This window comes from Phyllostomus discolor, chromosome 9 (genome assembly GCF_004126475.2).
Source record: "Phyllostomus discolor isolate MPI-MPIP mPhyDis1 chromosome 9, mPhyDis1.pri.v3, whole genome shotgun sequence".
In the NCBI taxonomy this organism is placed as follows: domain Eukaryota; kingdom Metazoa; phylum Chordata; class Mammalia; order Chiroptera; family Phyllostomidae; genus Phyllostomus; species Phyllostomus discolor.
Window position 1 is genome coordinate 81,806,814 of NC_040911.2, and position 20,360 is coordinate 81,827,173.

Here is a 20,360-nt window from a genome sequence, read left to right on the forward strand (position 1 = left end):
TCTAAAATGTTTCAACTTTATTTACAACCAGACCCCTGGTTCCCTTCCCACCCCCTCCCCTCGGCTTAGCTCTGAATGAGCAGTGACACTTCTGCCAAGCCCAGGACTTGAGGAGATGTGCAGGGTGGGCCCCTCACTTCTTCTGAGCTTGTGCCCTGGCTCGCTGAATCTTGTCGGCTGTGGCCCCATCTGTGGCTCCCGTGCAGTGGGACAATACAAGGCTCAGCTCTGCCTCATTCCGGCGTTCGATGGCCACGTCAGCAGCCTGAGCCACATCCCTGTTGTTTGAGCAGGAGGGGAGATGGTGCTGGGTTGACCAAGGACACAAACCATGCCCATCCTCAGTCCACTGGCCCAGCCACTCAGCACCCACAGGGCTCTCAGCTGACGCACCCAACGAGAAGCAAGGCCTTGACTTTCTGCTCAGGACCCACACGAGAGGCGTACTTCTTGGCCTCATATTTGTTGTGTTGCTTCATGCAGATCTCCACAAAGGGCTAAGAGAGGAAGTGGGCAGCAAGAGATTAGGCAGAGCCTTCTTGTCATCTCTCTTATGAGCAAAAGTCCACTGGACAGACCATCCCCGTGTAGCTTATACACCCTTTAGTGCCTACGACACCCCACCCCTGCCACAGCACACCTGCAACAAGTGTGATCTCAACATTCCTAGGGCAGAAACAACCTAAACCAAAGATCTGTTAGAGCCCTCAGACCAACTGTTTCCGTGCGTCCACCCCACCAACCGCTGCTATCCTCTCACAACAGGCGTTTCCTGCCCTCTCAGGGCCTGTGTTATCTCTCGTGGCTGCCCCACCTACCCACCACACCCCTGAACTGCCTGCCACAGAAAAAAACCCCTTTGGTATCTTCCACTGCCTCGCAGATATGCTTTCCCTGTCCACCCTCCGCCTTCCACTCAAATAGGATTTTTCCTTCACATTTGCAGGCAGACTTGGGTCCATTCTCCCCCATACCTGGCCTATGAATGTGTATACACAGGAAGCACTCACTAACTACCGTATTTTGCTGTGTATAATGTGCACTTTTTTGCCCAATTTTTTTAGGGAAAAACAAGGATGCACATTATACACGGGTATAATAATCGTGTGTATAATGCGCACAAAACACAGTGTGCATAATACAAGGCAAAACACGGTATGTTGGCCAGCTGAACAGATGGGTCAACAGGTCATCAGCCTATCTCCAGGCCCAGTCCTCTCCTCAGGACTACCCTCCCTGGCAGGGGGTGGAAGAAGGGCTCCCACCTTACCAGGTAGCCAATGGGTGATTTCTTGCTCTTAGAAAATTTCTCTAGCTCCTCCCAGTCTTCCAGATCTGCCAAGGCAGTCAGCTTCAGCCACCAGAGTCTGTGGGAAAGCTGGGCTTGGAGGTGCTGCAGGAGAGGCAGGGATCCCATGACCTACTCACGCCCTGGGCCTACACTTACCTCTTGTCAGGGATGCGAAAGTCACGTGCCAGCTGCTCTGCACGCTTGTTGTGGCCATCAAGAATGAGGGTGGTGACCGTGTCATGTAAAGACAAGTCTAGGAACTGGCGCCCCAGCTCCTCCTCTAGGCGTCGCTGTAGCCGTAGGAGCCGCATTTGATCCTCTGTGGCCTGGAGGCAAGAATAAGGCAGGATGGGGATGAGAGGGACAAGGGGGGAACACTGGAAGAGGAAAGAAACAAGGAAGCTCTTAGAAAAGAGGAGGCCAAACCTTGGCTGCAAACTCATTCTTGGCCTTGTAGAAGGCATCAGCTGCTGTCTGCAGAGCTGCGACCCGCCCCTCAATACGCTGTAAGGGTGAGAAGGGAAAACCTGAGCTTACAGGTTAAGGGACCTCAGCCCTCCCCACCCAGGTTACAGTTTTCTCTCTGATCCCTGTGCCAAGGGTCACCAGTGCCAGCTTTACCCATTAGGTGAACCACTTTGGTGTCTCTAATGGGAAGGCTAGCTCCTCTGGGACCAACCCTCATCCTGGCCTCCTGTCTTCTCAGACTCTCCCTCAACAGTGAGGGCCAGGTTGGGTATATACCAAATATGAGGCCTAGAGACCTGGTGAAGGAACCACATCAACAGCCCAGCCCACAGGCCCCACCGGCTCTGTGAGCCTCAGACCTCCTCTGCGTAGCTGGCTCGGATGTGGAAGCTGCCCAGCTCCTGGTGGTTGTCGTCCTGATTGTAAAGGTCCTTCAGCGTCTCTAGCTCCTGATGCTTACAGAACTGGCACGGGGGTAGGCAGGCAGTCAGCAAGGACAACTCAGGGGCTCAGGAGGCTCCAGTCCTACCACTGTCCCCTGCACATACCTGTCGGTACAAGCTCAGGGCCATGGGCTGGTTCCGAAGGGTCATGAAAAAATCTCCTCGGTTGAGCTCGTTCTTCAGGTGCAGCAACACCGTGAACACTGCAGGACAATAAGGTGGGTTGAGAACTACAGCCCGGCCCCTTGTTCAACCCAGGGCCCTGGCCTTGGTGTCACCCAAACCCTGCTCACCCAAGTCAGTGTCCCCACTCTCGATGGCCTTGCTCAGTGCCAGTTTGCTCCTCTTCATTTTTAGGAGAAGAGGTACCTGCTCCCCAGAGCGTGGCTCATACTCCAGCAGCTGTGGGGTAGGGAGAAAGACACAGAGAGGAGCTGGCCTGGGGGCCTCAGTCACCCACACTAGAGCTTTCAGAAAGGGCCGGGCATCCACACCTTGATGGCCAGCTCCGTGCGGCCACAGCCATAGGCCCGCGCAGCAATGTCGGAGTAAGAGACACCGGGTGTGTCTCCCAGCTTCTGGTTAATGGCCCGAGCAACATCCTCATCAGACACATCCTTCTGTTGTACCTGCACAGGGAAGGGGTGTCATGCACACCTCACCCTAGTGGCCCTTAATAAGGACCTGGACGTTCAGCCCTACACTTCATCTTTCCCATACTTTACCAGGGCCCGAAGTCCCTAAATGCTCTTGCAGCCTGTCCTACATCCTCACCTTGTAGCAGGCCCAGTGGGCCAGGATCCTGCTGACACCCTGCACTTCAGGAAGGCGCAAGTACTCGCATATCTGGATGGCCAGGGGGTAAAGCCTCCGCAACACAAGCCTGGTGGGCAAGGAGGGTAAGGAGTATGGCGGTGATGTGGGGTAGAGAGAGAGGGCAGAGTGGCCACAGTCTAAACTTGGGCCTCCTGCATCCCAAAACTTTTAGTTAGGAGCAGTGGCCATAAGAGCCCACCAGTGGCTGTAATGCCCACCCACCTAGACCCCTCGTCCCAGCACCGTTGGGCTTTGTACCTGTCCAGCAACACCTGGATGGTGAGCTGTTTGTATCTGCATTTGACTTGGTTAAGGATCCAGCTGGTGAATAAGCCCTGTTTGCCAAGGACCTTCAGGTGGCACTTCCAGCTCCTTCCCCTTCCCCCGCCACCCCTGGCTGGGAACACCCTTGTAGCATGCTTGGGGATACTGGCTATATGTTAGGGGGATCCCGATGTGATAGTCCCGAATGGCATTGAGCACACGAAGGTCCTGACACATGCGCACGAAGCTGTCGGGTGGAAATCTGTCGAGGAAACACTTTCCGAAGGAGGCAGCCTGAGAAGAGCCAAAAGGCAATAGAGGAGAGCTCCCCGCTGCCACCCCGCCACCAGCTCACCCCCGCCAGTGCCCCTCCCACTAGCCCTGTAGTCCAAGCCAACCCTAAGCAGGCTCTTCTGCATGTCTGGCCGGTGCTCGTGTCCTGCGGCCTCGATGCACTGCTGCACGGCCTGGGTCAGCTGCCCCAGCTCCTGGATCTCCCGCAGGTACTCATCTGCCTTCTGGCTCTCTTTCTGGGGATAAGATGCCAGGGACACAGCATCATGATGGAGAACACCCCTACATCTGGCCCCCATCCCTCTGGGATGTGGTTCAAATGGGCTGCAGAGGCTGGAGCCCAAACTGCCTCAGCCAACTCGGTCCACCCGAGATGCTCACATATTCCCCATTATGAGTCCACAAGTGCCTGTGAGAGGCCCTGAGACCTCTTAATAGTAGCCCTGACTTGTGCCTGGGCTGGGGATAGTGAGGGTTCCCTGTCCTTCCCCATCACCACAAGGAGGACACCACGTGACTTTAGCCCACCTGAGTTGGCCCTCTCTAGCCCAGCCTAGTGTCTTGCCTGGACCCCTCTTCACAGATGGCATCTAGCTGTGTCCACCCATGGCCAGGCAGGGGCATAGGGCTGAGCCAATCTGGAGAAGGGGAAGGGGAAGGGGAAGGGGAAGATCTTGGGGCCTGGGGAGAAGCCCAGAGCTTTACCTCATATTCTTTCTGGGCCTCTAACAGCAGCGCTCCAGGGGCCATCGAGGCAATTTTGAAGATCTCCTCACTGGCCACTGGGAAAGGGAGATGGTGAGCAGGGTATGGGGCAGGGGATCCTCAGCTCTGCTTCAATGCTTTGATCCTGCTCTGAGGCTCTGAGGCCCTGCAGGAGCTAAGCTGCCGAGGGGCCCCCATCCTGGGTCACATGGAACCCCTGTGAGGGCTTTACCTGGAACTTCGTGCAGGAACTCATGGGTGCTACGGGAGAAGATGCGAACCCCATCCAGCTCAGGTACCAGGTAGGAGTCCTCATCCAGCACAAACCTGAGCTTGGTCAAGGTTCCTAAGAACACCCAGAGATGGGACAGGACAGGTGACCCCCCTCTCCCCTCTCCTTTGCCACCCCCACAGGCAGCCCTTCAAGGATACTGGATGCTCTCAGGTGCATCACCCACCACCATTAGCCGCCTCTCCCAGGCCACCACAACAGCCCGCTCCTTGCTGCGAGGACGGCTGCACCTGTGGGCAGCACCACACACACGTCTGAGCCATACACAGGATGCCAAGCCCACAGCCAGGTCTCCCACATCACTGCTTGTATCACTCTGCCTCGGGACAGCCCTGTGCATGCCCCCTGCTCCTCATCGCATTCCTCTGACTTGTCTGCTTCCCTTTTACCCTATGCTGCCAGCTCCCAGGTGCATCCAGGGCCCACAGTGGGGCAGGGGGCTCCCTCAAGTGCGCACTGGCGGAGGAGATATGATGCAAGCTCCACCTGGCTTGGGCAGTAGACAGGATGAATCAAGGTATCCTGGGAAACAAGCCTATGTCCACCCCCAGCCCCAGCATAAAACCCCCTTCCTCACCAGACCATCTGCTTCGGTGGGGCTCGGATATTGCAGTTGAACTCACACAGCTTCTCCTGAAAGGATGCGGGGAATGTCATGGCCCTGTCCCAGTAGTCAGGTTGAAAAGCCTCTCCCCTACCCCAAACAGATCTCCCGTGGACAAGGCACAGTGCCCCTGTGTTATCCCAGGATCAAACCTTGAGTGAAGCTGTCCCCATCCAGATACAGCCTGTGTCTGTGAAGAGTGCCAGGTGTCGGTAGGTGAAAGAGACAGCCATCTGCAGGAAGCTACTCACTCCTGGGGCCAGGCCAGGGGGCGTCTGGGGCAGGGATGGGGAGGACACCCGAGATACTAACTTCTCAGTGCCTCCCTATGGCCCCCTCCAACCGCTCCATCTCACTCCCATTTCAGAGGCCCTTACCACTGCGGAGCAGGCTGCATGGTCCAGGAGGTAAAGATCAGGCCCCACAGCCAAAAGAATCTGTGCCACTCGGTCCTGGCACAGTATGGTCCAGCATGAGGGTGCACTCTGCAAACCTGTGGTCAGGGACGAGGACAACCTCAGGATGACTGGAGTCCACAGCTTCTGCCTCTGCGGATCCCACAGTCTGGAAGCACACCTATGGGCCCCAAATGATTGTCCCAGGGGTGCCAGCACTCACCTGGCACTTCTGGCATTCGGCGGAGTTTGAGGTCACCCACATTGGCACTGAGGGTAAAGCGGTGGGCCCCTGTGAGGATGGCCACTCCAGAACCAAACTCGGTATGGAAGATCCGGGCATCTAGAACCCGGTTCTGGAGCACCTCCTGGGAAGAGGGGCAAGTGTAGAGGGGCCTTGAAGAAGCCACAGGGTCACAGACTCCATCCCTTTCCCCCAGCCTCCTGTGGCCCTTACATTGCCCATACTGAAGTGTCTCCGGAAGTCACCATGAAGCCCATACACCAGTACTACACCATCTTCCTGCACACAGAGGAGCTCCTCTTCAGCTGACCAGCCCAGGGATACCACTGGCCCACTCTTCCACTGTAGAGGAAACAAAGTTCATGAGGCTGGCTTGGGATGCAGAAACCCTGCCCAGCCCTCAACCCCCAACCCCCCGGTCATGCCAAGGGGGCTCACCAGCAGACTGGCCAGAGGCATGCCAGAAGCAGAGTAGATCTCAAGTACTGGCCGTATACTGGCGGCCTTCTCCTTCTGCCAGGGGTTTCTCAGCAGTGCTGCAGTTTGAGAACAGACCTCCTGTCCTAGCTCCCTAGGCCCAGCTCATGTGAAGCAGGCCTCATGAGAACCAGAATTACAAGCACCTCCATGGGGGTGGAAGTAGGGGCATGAGGAAGGGTGGCACAGGCCAGCAAGAACAACCCAACAACACCCCCCACCAGGAATCAAGAACCTTGAGTTCATCTCATGGTCCCAGAGCATGCAGTGGTAGAGGATAACTTACCAATGGGGCCCCCATAGGGTGCAGCAGCCACCAGGTAGTCCCTAAGTTCCTCCTTTAGGTCCCAGTCCATGCTGTACAGTTCATATTTCCTACCCACCGAGAGGAAAAGAGATTAGCCTCCTTTGGCCCATGAATCCTGATGAAGTGAGTCCCAGAGGAACCCCTAAAGCCTCCATTTGTCCCCCACAGGAATCTTGAGGAGGCCCCTCCAGGGGTGAGGAGGGAAGATGACTAAAAATAGCCATATGCATGCTTAGCCGCAGCAGGCAAGGGAGTAGAGGCTGTTGGCAAGGAAGGATGTGGTTCTTGGGGCAAGTAAGCAAGGATGGCAGGGGTTCCTGGGATGGGCATGCTGCGTGGCCAATATCCAGAGCACAAACTAGGTAGGTCTAGGGTGGGGTGGCTGGCTTGGGCCTATGTTGGCAGGAAATAAAACCCTCTGGGAGGGTCTCTCGGGGTAGACAGCCTTTCTTCTATTTGTTTTTTGTATCCTCACCCAAGGACATGTTTTTCATTGCTTTTAGAGAGAGAGGAAGGGAGGGAAAAAACATCAATGTGAAAGAAAAACATTAATGTGAAAGAAACATCAATTTGTTGCCTCCCATATATGCCCAGACTGGGGATCAAACCTGCAACCTAGGTATGCGCCCTCATTGGGACTGAACCCGCAACCCTTTGGTTACAGGTGGACGCTCCAACCAACTGAGCCACACCGGCCAGGGCTCTATTTCTGGTTCTTAACACAGAATCAGGTTGTGGGCTTTATACCCAGGGGCATCCAGCTCAACACTGGTTAATGAAGAACTCAGTTTCAGAGCTACCGAGTTAGCAGTGCCTGAAAGAAATCCAAGAGGAGCTCTTCAGAGTCCAGAGCTGGGGAGAGTCCTGTGTTAGAGATGTCAATCTGCGAGTGCTTGGCTCATAACGAGTAACTGAACTCCCGAGCTGGCACGGGATGACTGCAGTCTGGGATGTGTGACGAGAGAGCGTGTGCTACATGAGAAGATGGAGTAGGAGGGGAGAAGGGGCAGAGAAGGAGTGGGCACCATTCCAGGATTCCAAGAAAAAAACCCAAAATGGTGGTTAAGAAGGAGAGTGTTCTGACTGGTTTCACGTCAGCAGCCTTCTCATTAAAGATCACAAAGATGCCCACCATTATGCTCTTTCTATTTCACATTCTTCTTGGGGGTCTGGCCCAAATAATTTAGGGAAACAACAGGAAAAGGAGAATGCTACTATTTACAAATAATGTGACCATCTACTTAGAAAGTCCAAACCAGTCTATGGAACAATGAATCAATGAACTCAGTTGGGTAAGCAACAGATATCAATATATTTTCTACTCTAATTACCCATATACTATAGAAAAAAACAATCAGAAACATAACTTTAAAAAAACCCTAATCATGACAGCAATAAAACTATAACACACCCCAAAATAAACATAATAACATTTTTTACAAAGGCAAATCAAAGTTAACTCTAAGACATAGAAGACATGGAGAAAAATATTCTAAAATGATCTATAAATGTACAAGAATCTAATAAAAATCAGCCCCAGTGTTTGGGGAGAAGGGAAGCACGAACTGATTCTACAGTTCATCTCGGAAAAATTTCATCTGACAGAGAAAATACTGGAAGATATTTAAGAACATTTGAAAATATGAGAACATATGCATGTCATATATCAAGTACACTATATGAGTATAAAACTAAAGTTAATTATAACTGTTGGTTTGGCACAGGAATAAGCAAATAGATCAATGGGAGAGAACAGAATCTAGAAAAAGTCCCAGGAATGAGCATGTAATAAAGATGGCATTTCAAATAGGTGCAAACCAACACCTGAAATGAGACAATAGGCCATATGGGAAGAATCACAATAAATAGTATTTCATTACTTAATCACTAAAAATTTTCCCAGACAAAACTCCAAATTTTATTTTTTAATTACATTTGTTAATCATGCTATTATTGTTGTCCCAATAATTCCTTCTTTACCCTCCTCCATCCAACACCACCTACTCCCTCACACAATCCCCACACCATTGTTTACAGCCATGGGTCATGCATAGGTTCTTTGGCTACTCCATTTCCTATATTGTCCCATGGCTATTCTGTAACTACCTATTTGCACTTCTTAATCCCCTCACCTCTTCACCCATTCCCCTATACCCCCTCCCATCCGGCTACCATCAAAATGCTCTCCATATCCATTATTCTATCTGTTTTTCTTGTTTGCTTAGTTTGTTTTTCAGATCCAATAGTTGATAGATATGTATTTATTGCCATTTTATTGTTCCTACTTTTGATCTTCTTCTTCTTAAGTAAGTCCCTTTAACATTTCATATAATAATGGTTTGGTGATGATGAACTCCTTTAGTTTTTTCTTGTCTAGGAAGCTCTTTATTTGCCCTTCCATTCTTTTTTTTTTTAAGAGTTTATTTATTTTTAGAGAGAGGGGAAGGGAGGAAGAGAGGGAGAGAAATATCAATGTGTGGTTGCCCCTCACATGGCTCCCTCTGGGGACCTGGCCCACAACCAGGCATGTGTCCTAACTAGGGATTGATCCGGTGACCCTTTGGTTCGAAGCTCACACTCAATCCACTGAGCTACACCAGCCAGGGCTGCCCTTCCATTCTAAATGATAGCTTTGTTGGGTCAAGCAATCATGGCTATGGGTCCCTGCTTTTCATGACTTTGAATATTTCCTGCCAATCCCCTCTAGCCTGCAAAATTTCTTTTGGGAAATCAGCTGACAGTCTTATGGGAACTCCCCTATAGGTAACTAACTTCTTTTGTCTTGCTGCTTTTAAGATTCTCCATTTATCTTTAACCTTTAGCATTTGAATTATGATGTGTCTTAGAGTGGGCCTCTTTGTATCCATCTTGTTTGGGATTCTCTGTGCTTCCTGGACTTGCATGTCTATTTCCTTCACCAAATCAGGGAAGTTTTCTTTCATTATTTTTTCAAATAGATTTTCATTTTCTTGCTCTTTCTCTTTTCCTTCTGGCACCCCTATTATGTGAATGTTGGTACATTTGAAGTTGTCCCAGAAGCTGCTTATACCGTCCTCATTTTGGGGGATTCTTTTTTCTTCTTGTTGTTCTGATTGGTTATGTTCCATATCAGTGATTTGATTCTTGGCTTCATCAACTCTACTGTTTTTTTTTCCCCCTGTAAATTGTTCTTTATTTCAATTAGTGTATCTGACTGTATCTTTTTTATGCTGTTGAGGTCTCCAAGTTCCTTGAGCATCCTTATAACCAGTGTTTTGAACTCTGCATCTTGACAGGTTCCTTATCTCCATTTTGTTTAGCTCTTTTTCTGGAGTTTTGATCTGTTCTTTCATTTGGGTGATGTTTCTTTGTCTCCTCATTTTGGCAGCCTCCCTGTGTTTATTTCTATATATTACGTAGAGCTGCTATGATTTCCTGTCTTGGTAGAGTGGCCTAATGTAGTAGGTGTCCTGTAGGGTCCAGCAGCACAGTCCCCTCCATCATCAAAGCTGGAACCTTGAGGTGCACACTTTGTGTGGGCTGAATACACCCTCCTCTTATAGTTGAGCCTTGGTTGCTGTTGGCAGGTCAGTTGGAGGGATTTACCCAGGCCAGTCAGCTGCAAGGATTGGCTGTGACCACTGACCACCATCCTCCACCCTCCAGAGGATCAGCTATGTAAGGACAGGGTGGTGGTGCTCTGATGTGGTCTGTAGCTGTCCAGTGGGTGCTCTGGCCCTAGGATTTCCCAAGTGGTACATGCCAAGGTCAGTGCCCACTTGTGTTCTGCCCAGGGCCACCCTGCACGAACTATAAAGCAATCTGTGATGGCTGCTACATGTACTGGGCTTGGAGATTCCCAGATGAAGCCAAATTGTGAATCTAGGCTAGCTACTGCTAATGCCATGCCAGGGCCACTTAGCAAGAAGTGCCAGCTAGGGGCTTACTAAGGCCAGCTATTTCTTGTTTGATTGAATTTAGGAAGTTGTGAAGCATGAGCCAAGCTATTTATATGGAAAGTCATGATTAACAGTTTGGGTGGGCCCATAGGTTGGGTGGGATGGAGTCTCAGGGGATCTCTAGGGTAGGGAAAACAGTGTTTTCCAAGTTGATGGCGTCTCATATGGCACCCACCTGCTGACTCTGTGGTTCTGTGGGGGTAGGGGGCTCAGTCAAGGGACAATGGCCTCTGCCCACCTTTCTGTCTGGGAGAAAGCTGTCTCATAGCTCTCACCTTGAAGCCAGACACTTCAGCTCCTCTCTGTATGCCACTGGTACCTTCCAAGTTGCTACCCTGGTGCAGGAGCCTAGAGGGAGTGAGTCTGAGTAAGCCCCTGTGTGGGTTCTTAAGGGGAACTGCTTTGGACTCCAGAAGTTTCTTCCACTGATTCAATACCCACTGGTTTTTGCAGCCAGAAGTTATGGGGACTTATCTTCCTGGAACTGGAACCATGGGCTGGGGCTGGGACCCCTCGTTCCATAGTTATCCTTCCTTAATTTTTACCCACCATATATAGACGTGGGACCAGCCAATTTTTGCATCTACGCCCCTACTACTGGTCTGGATGGATGTGGTTTCTTTAATTCCACAGTTGTCATACTTCCATTCAACTCAATTTCTGATGGTTCTGAGTGATGGGTGTTCTACAATTTAGTTATAATTTTGACGTGGTTGTGCGAGATGAGCTGTGTTTACCCATGTCACCATTTTGACTGGAAGTTATCAAACTTTAAATATTAAAAAAAAAAGACCACATCAGAAAAAATCTTGGGTATTTTAACAAAGTACAATTCAGAGTACAATTTCTAGCATGATATAAAACGCACAAGTCACAATGGAAAAGGCCAACAAATAAAAATTAAGCACTTCTGTGTCTATCTACATAAAAAGAGGTAAAAACAACACATATTTATATTATGCTTCTGTTTGAAAACAGAAACTTTCTTAAGATTTATAAGATTCTAGTAACAATGGTTACTTGTAGGTGAGGAGTGGGATCAGTTGAATAAGGACAGGAATAGTATGAGACTTTGAGTTTTTAAACAACATCAACAGTTATTTGTTAAAACAACATTTTAAAAAACCTGCCAAAACATAAAGCAGGAAGGCAAACTATGAAGAAGGAAAAATGTTTGTGACACATGTGAAAAAGAGATACTTTTCTTAAAAACACAAAAGACTATTTTTTTAAAAAATGAAAATAAAACTGAAAGATAGTAAGGACCATATCATACTACTTGATGTGGAAGTATTTTTAAAGCTAAATATTAAAATCTTGAGAAAATATAAGCTAATATTTTTATAATGTGAACTATGCAAAAATCTTTCAGAGCAAGACAGGAAACCCAGGAATTATCAAGAAAAAGTCTGAGAGACTTTATTACATGAAATAGCCATTCAACTTTTAAACGTGTATAGCCTCCGACTTAGCAGTTTCCTTCTGAGAGCTGAACTTAGGAAACTGCTTGCACGAGTGCACGAAGGTATGAATTCACTGCAGTACTTTTTAAAATATATATTTTAAAGATTTTATTTATTTACTTTTAGAGAAAGGGGAAAGGAGGGAGAAGGAGAGGGAGAGAAACATCAATGTGTGGTTGCCTGTCACACGTCCCCCACTGGGGACACAGCCTGCAACTCAGGCATGTGCCCTGACCAGGAATTGAATCGGTGACCCTTTGGTTCACAGGCCAACACTCAATCCACTGAACCACACCACCAGGGCTAAAATAGTTTTTAAAAATCCTGGAAAAGTTTTGAAATGTCCATCAAAAGAGGACTGGTTAAATAAAATAGAGTATACCCACTCTGTGCAATATTATGTGGCCATCAATAAGGTTACTCTCTGTACACTGACATGAAATGGTCTCTAAGACATATTGTTAAATAAAAAATGTAACTCCAGCTCAGTATGAACCATGTGAATTCATTTATGTAATTAAGAAAACAGCATATATTTTTGACAAGCATATTTATATGCAATCACATGAATATGTATAAATACATAGAAAACCACTGAGGCCTTCACATTAAGTCAAACAGTGGTTACCTTTGGGGAGGATGGTGAGTGAGGGAAGGGAGTAGGGGGACTTTCAATTTGTAGGCTATATACTTTTGCAATATTTGATTTTTTAATAACTGCATATGCATTTCTTTTGACACTTTGTTACTAAAATCATGGGTGAAAATCTGATGGCAAAATAGATTCACAGACCTAGCATGCTAGTTTTCAATTCACTGCCGCTCAGTTCCAAATTCCGGCTTCAATGTGTGTTGTGTTAGAGGGACAGCACTCCCTTCAACATTTTTCCTTCAGGGTGAGTGTGATGTTAAGCTTTCTCAGAGGAGGGCACTGGAGAAACGTTGCATGACAAAGGGGCTCTCCTACTGCTTCTAACAGGGCTTAGCCAGCAGCCAGGGCACGAGGACATGGGGTGGTTATCTGTCCCAGCCATGCAGCAACCTAGAAGGCCTGCCCAGACTGGTGATCACCTTCCCACGGCTCCCTGGACAGACACCGCATTCCTGGCCTCTTGGCCACATCCGGCTGTACTTCCTCTGCATGCCAAGCTGCCTGGCTACTGGCTGCCCTGCCTGCCCACTTGAGTCTCCACAGGCCCCACTGCACATGCATGCTCCCAGCCACTGGTTGTGCTCACCTTACAGACACTGCATGCTCCAGGCTGCCTGCTTGCACCACCTGCCCCACTCACCTTGCACACCCACAGCCCTGACCGCCAGTTGCAGCTCACCTGTGCCCATTTATTCCTGAACCCAAGAAATTGCTTCTTGCTTGCTTTCCCAGGAACTATGGACCAGCAGTGGCTGGTGAACTTGTCTGCCATCTAGTGGGCTGCGCTATGAAGGAAGGGCAAAAGTACGTTTACAGTTGCGACTATGCAAAACAGCATTGTTCTTATATTATTTATTAATTATTGTTATTTTCCATACAAACTGTAAACCTATTTTTACCCCATCCTGTATTTTTCCAATGAGGTCTGAACCCTAGCCTGAGGAAGGCCCCCCTTCCTGAATTTGTCATTCCTTGGGTAGCCCCCCAGCCCGAAACTGCAACATTTTCTTTTTTCTCTTTTTTTTAATATTTTCTTACATCTTATAGTTAGTTATTCTTTTATTACAGTTTAAGAATTCTTTATATTTATTAAATTTTCCCAGTTTAAGTCTCCTAACTGGACCCAGACTGATACAGCCTTGGCTCTGAGAGTGGTCCCAGGAGATAAACCCTAAAGATGGAATTTGAGGGTTAGTTTGGTCATGTGCTTAAAGCTTGGGTGCAGTGCTGAGCCCCCCGAAAATGTGGAATGGATGTTAGTATCTCACTGCATGCAGTGACGTCACAGTTAATCAAGTCTGCAGCTTTCTGTGGTGAAATGCCAAGGCGAGCATGTGCTTTGGGAGTGATTTCTGTGCTTGACTGTACGGCAGTAATAATGATTTTAAGGGCTGTGATGTGGATGGATTATTTTGAATGCACTTGAACATTTACAAAGAGAAAATGACAAGCTTGGGTCCATTAACTTTCAGCTCAAGTCATGGTCTGAGAAGCGGAAAGTGTCTTATAACAGCCTTCAAAGAATCTTGTGTTTATTGCAGCCACACAGCTGCTCCTGTCAAAAATCAAAAACAAAATTTAATCATATGGGTTGTTAAATTATAACAGTTGAATTAACCAACATGCCATTTCTCCTGTGAAACTCAGGGCACTGATCAGGAAAGAAAGGAATCCTGAAAGTTGGAAGAAAGCTATCTGGTTAGATCTGGATGACGGCCCTGAACCCTAACACATTCTGAGCCTTCCTTACCAGAGTGACTTGTATTCCTTTATTTGGGGAGACTTACGTTCCTCTGCTTGAAAACCCTGCGATGACCTCAGTTGGAGTAGACGTCTTAGGAGCCTCCCTCCCCAAAGCTGAGTAAGCTAACACCACCGCGGAGTGAGTAATATGTCACCGGCACAGACGGACACGCGGCTCCAACAGTGCCATTCCCAGCAGGACCAGCCTGCAAGTTTACACTGGGCGTCTTCCATCATGGAGTGGGGAAAGATTTGTCCTTAAATCTGGAACACCGACACAATCTGGATGTGGATTCGTCTTCCTTATCTGTAATGCCTTTTTTGTTTTATTTTTATTACTATTTTTTAAATATTTATTGATTTCAGAGAGAGACATCAATGTGAGAGAGAAACGCTGTTGCCTCCCATATACACCCCAACCAGGGATTGAACCTGCAACCTAGGTATGTGCCCTGACTGGATTTATAGAATGCCTTTTCTAATGGTGTAATGTTCTGCAAAGCACTGCATCTAATCAAGGACCTCATTTCACAAAAAAGAAAGTGTAGCAGTGGGCTCAGGTCCATGGAACCAATTAGCCTTACCACAAACCACACCACCCAGAAGTGGCTGGCCTAACTTCACTGACAGCTTAGTTACAGCACCAATTGGAGGCCATATCCTAAAAGGATGGGGCTCTATCTTACAGGATGTAGCTTACATTTTGCATCAGAGGCTGTTACATGCTGTTGTCTCCTCCATAGTCAGAGTACATGGGACTTGGAATTGAGGGGTGGAAGTGAGAGTGGCTCTTCTCATTATTATACCTTAATGACTCTTACAAAAATGTTGCTTTCAGTCTCAGTAACTCTGAGATCCATTGGTTTGGACAGCTTAGTCTCTAAAGGGAAAATGTTTCCCCCAGGGGACACAACAATGGACTTACTGAATTGGAAGAGTGCCACCTGCCATTTTGGGTGCCAAATGTCACGGAACCAACAGGCATAAGAAAATGGGGTTAATTTACTGGCTGAAGTGATTATCCTTGGTTACCAAGGGGAAATCGAGTTGCTGCTACACAATGGAAGCAAGGAGGACTGTGTCTGACACTGGAGTGGGTGGGGTCCTCTGGGGCACCTCTTGGTACTTCCATACTTAACAGTAAAGGTTGATGAAAAACCTCAGCAACCAAAAAGAGCAGAATGATGAGGAATGAAGGTTTGGGCCACTCCGTTATGTGAAGAATGCAGGGCAGTGGAGGTTCTGGCTGAGGGCAAGGGAAATATAGGATGGGCAGTTGAAGGAAGCCACAGACACCAACTGTGGTCTCATGACTGGTTACAGAAATGAAGAGTACAGCCACTTTGCATACTGTCTTCATGTTTGTTATATGCATGTGTTTATATGTGTACACTAGCCATTAACTCCTCTCTCCTTTCCATTTTTATTTATACACAAATAATTGGAGGTTAACTTTACAATTTAATTTTTAGGTGACACAATGAATATTCAGAGGGACTGGAGGAGAAATTAATACAGTGATGGATATACTGACTGTTAAGACTATATGTCTTCTCATTTTGGGAAAGATTATTACTTGTAAGAAGGACGGAGCTCAAAAGTGTGTAGAGGGCACATACAGCAGCTGAGTAGCCAAAGGGTAGACTGTGTCAATTTTCAATTTATTGTCTGTCATCTCTAAAGTCACCCTTCAATGCTTGCTCCACAGTGAGCTAGAGGTTAACCTTTCTCAGTAGAGGGCACTGCGGGAGGAGGGGCTGTCTGGCTGTTGCCAGCAGCGGCCAGGTCCCTCAGCAGTGTGGCTGAGTGTGGGTCTGGTTGTAGGACAATGTGAAAATACCTAACGCTACTGAGTTGTATGCTTATTCATTTAGAATGAATAAGATAGTAAATTTTATATTACATGTATTTAACTACAACTTTTAAAATGTTCATCTTTATATGTGTAAAAACACCTGGTAGTGCTCTGCCATAAACACGCACCTGGATCACACAATCCCTGATGGCCTCACAGCCTTGGCCTAGCCTGGCATCCAGCTTCCTGTGGCTCTCTCCACACAGACACTACATGCCCCAGGCCTCCTGCTCACACTGGTGCTCCCGCTCCCTGCGCAAGCCCATGATCCTGGCCACCAGCTGTGACTCACCCGTGCCCCCTCTGTGCCTAGGAAAGCTGCCTCCTGCTTGCCCAGTGACGGTGGAACCTGCTCTGGCCCAGGCCAACCAGCAAACTTCTCTACCATCCAGTGGGCTGCAACTACATTTTTCTCATCAAGGGTGGATCACCAGCTCGGGGATGGCACCCCCACTTCTAAGTCTGTCCTCCTTTCCCTTCAGCCCTAGGGGAGAACGGTTTTATCTTATAGTTACTGTTATCATAGTTTCAGAGTTATTTATATGAAACTTCACCTGTTTAATCACTGTATGGTCTGTCTCCTGATGAGACTCATACTGATGTAACCAGTATAGCATCCCACAGAGCACTTGCTTGTTATAAAGGGGGAAATACGACTTCACAGCGGAGGATGTATCCATTACCACCCTAACCCCCTAGTTAATGTCAACTTCCCTCATAGCAGACACCCCAGCATAATGCTGACTCCAGCTGTGATACAGCACAAACACCATGTCATCGCCTACAATGAATGCATTTCCATCAAAGATGTTCAATCTGCATCTAATCACGTCTTGAGATGTAACACAGTTTCAGGAAATACAAGCTATGACAGAGAAAAAAGGCTGCACAAGCAAGCAATAGGACAAATCCAGAAAGTAACCTGGTCTCTTAAGCAAGTGATGTCATCAAAAGAAAAGGCAGGGGTGGGAGTGGGGATAACAATGTGCAAATTTACAAGGGACTTAAGATTAAGAGAGGTAAGCAAATGAGTAATTCTTATCTGGGTCTCGATTTGAACAAATCAGTTATAAAAAGACATTTTGAAGACAACTGGAGAAGTCTGATATTATGATATGAAGTGTTAATTTGTTAAGTATGAAATAGTTTTGTGGTTTCATTGGAAACTATCATCTTTTAAATTAAAGTAATTCACATTGAAGTTATGTCTGTAATTTACTTTAAAAAATACAGCAGAAAAATTATTCGATTAAACATATGTCTGTGTTTGTTTTTAAGGATTTTATTTATTTGTTTTTAGAAAGAGTGGGAGGGAAGCAGAAAGAGAGAGAGAGAAACACTGATGTAAGAGAGAATTACTGATTGGTTGCCTCTCACACATGCCCCAACCGGGACTGGCCTGCAATCCAGGCATGTGCTGTGACTGGGAATTGAACCAGGGACCCCCTGCCATGAGAGATGACATGAACCAACTGAGCCATACCGGTCAGGGCTGGGTTTGTTTTTAAATAGTCCCAGAGAAGTGTGTGTGTATTGGTGGAGAGGGATAAGTGAACAGAAAATAGCAAACTGCTGACACTTGTTGAAGTTGGGTAATGAGTACTTGGATTATCATAAAAGTACATTCACTATCTTTGTATTTGAACTGTTCCTTAATAAGTTGTTTTATACTTCCAAAATAGTTGAAGCAAATATTACTACATAACAATTTTTAAGGCTAAATGATAGCTATGGGTGTTCATTCTACTATCCTTTTGTTGTAAATTTGAAACTTCTCAGAATAAAAGGTTAAATACAATTTCCAAAAAAGGAGAGGGGGTTCATCTCTATGCAGTGCGCCAGGGAGTCAAGTTCAGGTGAGGCCTGAACAGGGTGGTTGGACCAGAGCGGGTCATCACTGGGAAGAAAGAAAAAGGAAGCAAGATAGATGGCAGTTTTCAGACCTTTGGGATGAAGAAGAAAAAGATGGGGCGAGAAGGAGTTTATTTTTTAACAGGGACGCTTATTTTTTGTAAGGATAGGGAGATGTGAGTACACTTGAAATCTGGTAGGGGCACTTGCAGGTAGGGATGATTGAAAACAGTATAGAGCAGTGGTCCACAAATGTCCCTGCTGCAAAGGAACACCTGGGTGCTTGTTACAGTACAGATCAAATTCCCCAGGGTCGACCCCAGAGATAACACAGTAGAATGAGTCTAGGAAGCTGCGTGTAGCCAGCATCTCAGGTGATTTCCATGCAAAGGGTCCTGGGCAACAGCAGAAGCACTGGCTGAGGAAGGTGTGGGTGGGTGGAGCATGGTTTCTCAGCGGGCAGGGAATCACGTGCTCATTGCCTCAGAGGGGTGGGAAAGACAGCGGGCAGGTTCCGCTGGGGAAGCCTAGGTCCTTCTGTGCAATGGTTTCCAGTTCTCTGAAAGGCATGAGGTGAAGTCAGCTGTTGAAAGGAGAAGCCAAGGAGTCTTCAATTTTCAGTATTTCCAAAATGTTTTAATTGTTTAGAATGGTTTCTTTGTGTCATCTTCTAAAAGGAAAAGCAAAGCCCTTGTGGTGAGTGTAGGCTCACCCCACATAACAGGACTGTGAAGGCCCAGTAGCGGTGCATGGCCATGGACTTGTAGTAGACCCAACCTGCCTGTGTCTGACCCTCACAGCAGGACTCAGCAGCCTGTGTACAGGCACAGAGATGGTGAGGGGTGGATGTGTTGGGAGGTGGTTCTGTGCCAGTCAGGTGCAACCAAAGGCAAAGAAACAAGGTTGTTAGGGAAATGGCAAGGAACTGACTGACCATGGCTGCATGTCCACCCAGCTGGGCAGGGAGGGGCACATTTACAGGAAGGAGTTCTGCATGTGGACACAGAGAGAACAGAGGACTCCAGGAATGAGGGTCCCGGTGAGGTGGAAGGACAGGTGTATTAGAAAGTATCAGAGGGTCAGTGAGGACAGGAGCTTGTGGCCACAGAGGGGCCTGTCTGAATTCAGTGTCTGAAGTAGAGCAGCTCAGGATGAGTGCAGGGACAGAGTTGGGGGTGTAGGGGATGGTTATGAGGTGGGTATCATGGAACCATGAAACCAGGTGGTCAGTAAGTTACCCTGGAAGGTGGCAAGAACTGAGATGCTTAGGCGGCTGTGGGCCAAAGTCTCCAATCAATCGGTCAGTGAGGGATGCAGTCCAGGAGGTTGGCAGTGACACAGACCAGCGTGGGAAGGAGACAAAGCCCCTGCAGGGGGTACAGGAGTAAGGGTCAGGGAGTGAAGAGCATCAAAGTCTGGACCACATCCCCAAGCCTTCAAGGTAAAGAAGTCTCAGAGACACTGAGGTGACTCAAGCTGTGCCTTGAGAGTGGCATGGGGTATGAATGGGCAGAGTGAAGCGCAGCAGGTAGTGTGGGCTCTCAGAAAAGCCTAGGGGAATAGACTTTGTGAGGACAGGCCACACCTTCAGTGGGGAAGGCTGGTTATATCTCTCTCCTGTACTTGCAGGTCCCAGAAGTGGAAATCCCCTCAGTGGCAGTACATGGACCCTGGACTCTAATGCCAGGAGACCACTGGCTCTGGCAGCCTCCATCCCAGCCCCCTCCAGGAAACAGTGAAGAAAGTCTCGCGGCAGTGCGGCTGACCTGCTGGGAAAGCGTGGCCCACCGTGGTGTGAGAGGAGTCCTTGTGTGAAAACAGGTGATCCCCAGCCTGCTGAGGCTGGGCTAACAGACCACTGGGGATGAAGAAGCACATCACACCCAGGCTTGGGGAGTGACCTGGTAATTACAAAATACCCAGGCCCTAAAGAGAACCCATCACCACCCCTGAAATCCCTCCACTCCAGTCTGCCTCAGAAACAAACACAACTAAAGAACTCTTGTGCACTGTTGCCGGAAATGTGTAATGGGTCAGTTACCATGGAAAACAGTACAACAATTCCTCAAAATATTAAACACAGAATTGCCATAGGATCCAGCTACTCCATTTCTGGGTATATATCCAATAGAAGTGAAGACAGGGTCACGAAGAGGAATTTGTATGCCACCGTTCATAGTAACACGATTCACAACAGCCATGAGGTAAAAGTAACTCAGGCATCCGTTCATTGATGAATAGAGAAGAAAAATGGGATA

The 20,360-nt window shown here is 47.9% G+C and overlaps 1 protein-coding gene across 1 annotated transcript in view; it reads right to left on the minus strand.

Annotated features, from left to right (window-relative positions):
• Positions 1-20,360, minus strand: part of VPS16 (VPS16 core subunit of CORVET and HOPS complexes) — a 23,343-nt gene continuing 2,983 nt past the window's right edge. Inside the window, exons 2-24 of the mRNA XM_028523779.2 lie at positions 6,580-6,668; positions 6,255-6,352; positions 6,030-6,158; positions 5,796-5,940; positions 5,555-5,670; positions 5,330-5,452; positions 5,151-5,206; positions 4,714-4,803; positions 4,514-4,608; positions 4,282-4,358; positions 3,681-3,812; positions 3,449-3,576; positions 3,277-3,312; positions 2,977-3,085; positions 2,697-2,831; positions 2,496-2,604; positions 2,308-2,405; positions 2,119-2,223; positions 1,718-1,795; positions 1,448-1,617; positions 1,271-1,367; positions 394-497; positions 1-278 (exon numbers count right to left, since the gene is read on the minus strand). Of these exons, the coding sequence (XP_028379580.1) occupies positions 134-278; positions 394-497; positions 1,271-1,367; positions 1,448-1,617; positions 1,718-1,795; positions 2,119-2,223; positions 2,308-2,405; positions 2,496-2,604; positions 2,697-2,831; positions 2,977-3,085; positions 3,277-3,312; positions 3,449-3,576; positions 3,681-3,812; positions 4,282-4,358; positions 4,514-4,608; positions 4,714-4,803; positions 5,151-5,206; positions 5,330-5,452; positions 5,555-5,670; positions 5,796-5,940; positions 6,030-6,158; positions 6,255-6,352; positions 6,580-6,668 (2,464 nt within the window). The 3' untranslated portion in view covers positions 1-133. The remainder of the gene's footprint in view (positions 279-393; positions 498-1,270; positions 1,368-1,447; positions 1,618-1,717; positions 1,796-2,118; positions 2,224-2,307; positions 2,406-2,495; positions 2,605-2,696; positions 2,832-2,976; positions 3,086-3,276; positions 3,313-3,448; positions 3,577-3,680; positions 3,813-4,281; positions 4,359-4,513; positions 4,609-4,713; positions 4,804-5,150; positions 5,207-5,329; positions 5,453-5,554; positions 5,671-5,795; positions 5,941-6,029; positions 6,159-6,254; positions 6,353-6,579; positions 6,669-20,360) is intronic.